The sequence below is a fragment of the Nyctereutes procyonoides genome, unplaced genomic scaffold (assembly GCF_905146905.1).
Source record: "Nyctereutes procyonoides isolate TBG_1078 unplaced genomic scaffold, NYPRO_anot_genome, whole genome shotgun sequence".
Lineage (NCBI taxonomy): Eukaryota > Metazoa > Chordata > Mammalia > Carnivora > Canidae > Nyctereutes > Nyctereutes procyonoides.
Window position 1 is genome coordinate 37,828,460 of NW_026575048.1, and position 5,867 is coordinate 37,834,326.

At 46.7% G+C, this 5,867-nt stretch overlaps 1 protein-coding gene across 1 annotated transcript; it reads right to left on the reverse strand.

Annotated features, from left to right (window-relative positions):
• Positions 1 to 347: 347 nt before the first annotated feature.
• Positions 348 to 3,751, reverse strand: TEX37 (testis expressed 37). The gene is made up of 3 exons (XM_055327065.1): positions 3,725 to 3,751; positions 2,707 to 2,799; positions 348 to 770 (listed from the first exon to the last, which is right to left on the reverse strand). Exons 1-3 carry the CDS (start codon positions 3,749 to 3,751, stop codon positions 348 to 350), a joined length of 543 nt encoding a protein of 180 aa, XP_055183040.1.
• Positions 3,752 to 5,867: the final 2,116 nt, after the last annotated feature.

The window sequence follows — 5,867 nt, forward strand, 5'->3', positions numbered from 1 at the left end:
ACCCAGCAGTATTTTACAATCACACTCAACGTGTAGACAACTACGGGAAGCACGATTTTTCCCACTTTGTAAGAAAATGTCTAAAACAGCAAGAACCTTTTCACCACGGCTCTTCGTTGTAATGAGGTGTTACCCAAATCCAGGCTCCATGCACCAACTTTCCCCCCTTCCCCCTCCTTCTGCAAGTGGTGCCACGGTGGGGATGCCGTCCCAGGGCTGGCCAGCTAACAAGGTGACACCTTTGCAGGGTTTTATTTTCAGTTCTCCCAGGGCCACGGCGGGGGGGGGGGGGCTTCCTTGGAAGAGGGAGGATTGCCACGGCACCCCCGAAGGGGCTCTTGCCCTTCCTACTGGTAAAATGGCATCAAGGGGCCCCATCGGTTCAAGATGGGGAACTTGACTTTGTGGTGATAAGGACAGAGACAGCCAGGCAGTAGAAAGTAGCCTTTGCCCACCTCCGCCGCAGGCTGGCGCTCAGGCTCCAGGAGGCATGGAAAGCTGGTGCTCTGGCGGCCCCGGTTGGGATCACCTTGGGCCAGGTACAGGGTGTGGGAAGCGGGGTACACGGAATGGCAGATGCTGGTGAACCTGCATTCGTCCTCTGCTGCGGTCCCATGGTCCTGCGGGGGGAAGAAGCCAGGCTGCCCCAGGTCTCTGGCGGTCATGTGGAGTGTTTTGAAGGCGGGGTACCCATCCTCTAGCTTGGGCTTGGAGCTGGGGATGGGCCTATACAATTCTTTGTCCCGGAGTTGGGCATCCAGCTTCACCTGCTGTGAAATAAATCACATGCATGGAGGGCTGAGAGAGGTGAGAGGTGAAGCTTCCTTGGCCTCATCCGAGACAGAGCACACTTCTCTTTATTTAAAAAAAAAAAAAAAAAATTAGGAGATCCCTGGGTGGCTCAGTGGTTTTAGCACCTGCCTTTGGCCCAGGGTGTGATCCTGGAGTCCCGGGATCGAGACCCACGTTGGGCTCCCTGCATGGAGCCTGCTTCTCCCTCTGCCTGTATCTCTGCCTCTCTCTCTGTGTCTCTCATGAATAAATAAATAAAATCAATCAATAAATAAATAAATAAATAAATAAATAAATAAATAAATAAATAAAATAAAATTGGGTTTTGAATGGTGATATATACTATGACCCAGGGAAATACTGAAATAATAGAAAAGGGTTTCTAGTGAAAAAGAAGTCTCTTTCTCACCCCTCTTTCACACACCTCAATTTGTACACAAATGATGTGTGTTATAATCCCGCTCTGCATTTTGTTTCCACTAAATAATATATTCCAGAAATTGTTCCATTTTTGTACAGATTTTCTTCTTATTTTCAAAGGAGTTATCAGGAGACAGGAAAGGATTTTTTGAACGAGGCTTAAGAAGAACACCTGATAAAGGGAAAGAAGGCAACAGCTGACTATGTTAAAGTGAAAATTTCCATTCACGGAAAGAGTGTTGCCACATGTATAACTGACAAATGGAACATGTCCAGAATATTTAAAGAACTCCTACAAATTAAGAAGAAAAAGACAAGCATCATCCCAATTAAAAAAAAAATGGGCAAAAGACATGATATCTCACAGAACAATAAATATCCGTAAGCATACAAAAAGATGCTGAACCTCATTAATAAGCAGTGAAATGAGAATTATGAGCACAAGAAAAATATCATTTCAAACCCACCAAATGTGTCAAAATTGGAAAGGCTTTTAATACTGAGTTGGCAGCAAGGTTGGAGAACTACAGAACAGGCTGCCTCTACTGCATCGACACAGCCACTTTGACAAATAGGGATGTTCCCTGTGACAGGCAATTGCCCTTCCTGGGGCGGTGGACTCTTGAGCCTTGGGCTGTGCAACCTGCCTTGCGGCATGGGGCAGTGGGAGGAGCAGCAAAAAAGTAAAAACTCTGATGTCCAACAGGAGAGGGGACAAATGTATGGTGGCACATTCATGCAATGTGATACTACACAGCAGAAAATGAATAATGTATTATGTGTAATATAATGTTCAGCAAAAAGTAAAAGTCACAGAAAAGTACAAATAGTATGATCCAGTATATAATAGAGCTCAAAGGCAAACCTCAATATTTGTTTAAAGAGATACATACATACAGATTTAAGTGATTTTTTAAAAGACACACAAGGGAATGATTAATGCAAAAGTCAGTATAGTGGCTACCTCGGGAGGTGGGAAAAGGGAAGGGCCGCGGCAGCTCTAGAGGACTTCTTTTTTTTTTTTTAAGATTTTATTTATTTATTCATGAGAGACATAGAGAGAGGGTGGCAGAGACACGAGCAGAGGGAGAAGCAGGCTCCATGCAGGAGCCCGACGCGGGACTCGATCCTGGGATTCCCAGATCATGCCCTGAGCCAAAGGCAGACACCCAACTGCTGAGCCACCCAGGGGTCCCATCTAGGGGACTACTAATGTGCGGTTTTCAGCTGGCTGATAATGGGTATACTAGTGTTTGTTTTGTCAATGGTATTTAAACTGTGAATGTATATTATTTACCTCTCATGTGCATGACTTAGCATTGATGTACATTTTAAAACATATACCCAAAGCATACCCATAAAAGACTTCTTTAGATATCCTGGCAACAGATATTGTTCTAAATCAGTGCCCCCAATATCCACACATAATAAAAATGAAGTAAAGATAATTTCAGTGGGCCATTGAACAGAAGATAAGATTGGGTGACTTCTTACCTCTTGTGGTGTGACCCTGGAGTATTTGTCCTTCCCGTAGGGTTGATAGTCAACCATGTAGGAGCTTTGGTATATGTCTAAATCCACAGGGGCCTGCAGGGCAAGGGAGAGTATAAGACAGGAGATCCCATCCTGCTATTCTTCCACCCAAAAGCATTCAATGGCTTCTCATTGTCTATAGGACCAAGACCAAGTTTTGAGACTGGCATTCGGAGCCTTTATCATCTGGCTTCTACTGACCTTTACCATCTTGCCCTGCTTGGCTTCCCTCCATGCCTTCTGTTCTCCAACCTTACTACTTTCCACTTTTCACAGGTGCACATGCTCTTATCTCCTGCTGGAAATGCTAGTTGTATTCCTCAAGTCCTGGCAAACTCCTACATAGCCTCCAAAACCCGGATGAAATTTCTCTCCCAAAACAGCTATCCCACACTTTTATTCCTTACCACCCCCCAAATTGAACTCTTTCTCCTCTGCTTTTGTAGCACATTTAGCATCTCTCATTACAGCACTTACTATGGTAATTGTAATTGACTAAATGAAGTATACTAGATTAGGACCTAATCTTTTTCATCTCTGCAGCCTCAAAGCCTAGCATGGAGCCTGACACACTGAGGGTGCTAATAAATGCATGCTGAATACATAAATGAACTCCCAGAAAATTGTAAATCCTTACTTTCCTCTGCCTATTTAAAAAAAATATTTTATTTATTTATTCATGAGAAACACACACACAGAGAGGCAGAAACATAGGCAGAGGGAGAAGCAAGCTCCATGCAGGGAGCCCGATGTGAGACTCATCCAGGGGCCTCCAGGATCATGCCCTGAGCCAAAGGCAGATGCTTAATGGCTGAGCCACCCCGGCATCCCTCCTCACACACACACACACACACACACACACACACACACACACCATTCCAGAATGACGACCAGAAGGAGCCCCAAGATGCCAGGGCCTGTTTGCTAAAGCTGCTCAATGTTGCGGTGGTCACAGGGGACAGAAATCCACAATACTCACCTGTCTGGGGTACACCACACCTGCCATAGCAGATAACCTAGACACAGACAAGTTGGTTAGCCCTGCTTCTGCCACAGGTCTCTAATCAGGAAAGGTCGGGGAAAACTGCCATCATCCCCAAAGCTGTGCCACCAAGCACAACCAACCCAATCCTCCTAGGGCCACCCTGCACATTATACAGTCATCCAAGGGTTAATGGCAGCAGCAAGGATAAATGGGCAGGTGGACAGGGGTCCTGGGACAAAGGGGCAGGAGAAGGCCCAGCAGGAATCAGAGCTGATGAGAACATCAGATTCACCTCTCAAGCAGGGCAGTTAGTGTGCTGGTAAAATCTTTAACAACCACTTTTTTTTTTTTTTTTTTTTTTAGGAAAATGAATAAACACTCTTGATAGCATTTACCAGTTCCTTAGGTGTAAATGCTCTGATCTTGGCCTATTTCAAGCCATCAGCATAATGTCACTAATGCCAGTCACAAAGATAAACACAGAACGGGCTCCCAGAGCCAGGATGGTCCCACCGAATCGGGGCTCTGGTCTGGCCTGAGGAAGCAGGCTGCAGACCCAGGACTTAGAGGTGCCCTGCCTGATTCAGAAACACAAATCATGTTTTCTAGCAGGGATTGGGGATAACCAGGTTGAAGAAAGTTGCAGGGCTCTGCATTCCCTGTTGAACAAGAGCAGCAGATAGGTCCAATCCTGCCCCTCGCTGCCCCCAGCCCTGAAGTCCTAGTGGGGAGCCTTACAGCTGGGCACAGGGGAGCAATCTGAGCTCATCCTATCCAGTGTGCACAGACCCCTAGGTTCTTGATGGGTACTCTGCTTCAGTCCCGCGGAACAGGTCCCTGAGCCTCACTCCATTCAGTAGGCTGTGGCTCAGCACGGTGGTTTTGCCAGACCTCAAATAGTCCCCATGTCCCATTATTTTTGTGCACAGACAGCTCCTTTCCTGGGGCTGGGGGCCAGCTTCGGTGTAAACAGCACCTACCACTCCTTCTCTCAGGGGGACGATGATGCTCCTGCCCCTGCAACTCCAGGTGCCCCTGCTGCATGAAGAGCGCTGCCACTGTGTCCCACTGCCACACCTGTCTTTGAGATGAACCCCCACCTATGTAATGCAGGTTGCTTTGGTCATAGTCCCTGGTCATTGTGATGGGTGATTGGCTAACCTCTTGGGTGTCAATTCCTCTGTTCCTGGCTCACCCTCCCACGGCAAGCCGCTGGTGTTCCAGAAGGCCTGATCCCATGTGAACTCTGGCAGCAGCATTAGAAGGTACCGGGGAGACCCTGGCTACCCAATACTCTACAGAATCAGTCATTTCCAGGAGAGGGAGGTAAACAGAACCCCACATGGCTTTTCGCACATCAGATCGTGTGCGAATCCATCCACTGCATACCATGGCCCCTCCAGGGTGCTGTTGCCTGAAAAGCTGGCTTGTCCCTCCTCCGTCAAAATTTCACCCTCTTTCACACCTTTAGGCTTTCATACCTTTTAAAAAAAGATTTTATTTATTTATTCATCACACACACACACACACACACACACACACACACGCACGCACAGAGGCAGAGACACAGGCAGAGGGCGAAGCAGGCTCCAATGTGGGACTCGATTCTGGGTCTCCAGAATCAGGTCCTGGGCTGAAGGTGGCACTAAACCACTGAGCCACCCGGGCTGCCCTGTTTTATGTATTTAAGACAATAAAAATTATTCATTCTCTTTAAGGGTCACCTCTTCCAGGAAGCTCTCCTTGGTCTCTCACTAGATGCCACTAGATTCTTTTCGTTTATCCAACCAATATTTACTGAGCACTGTTTGGTGTCAGGCACTGTTCTGAACTGTGTAGATGCAACAAGTGAACAAAATAGATGGGAACCCCCTTGATTGCACAGAGTTTACATTCTGATGAGAGCAAAACACAGAGTAAACAAAATAATAATTGCTTAACTGCTCCTTCAGATCCAGCAAATAAAAAAAAAAAGAAGTGTGAGAGAATTAATGAGTTGCTTCAGGGGGATCTGAGAAGGCCTCTTGGAGACAGTGGCATTAGAGAAGAGATCGGAAGCTTAAGAACCAGTCATGGAAAGATCTGGAGGATAGGGCTTCTTAGCACAGGTCAGCGAGTACAATGCCTGTAAGACAGG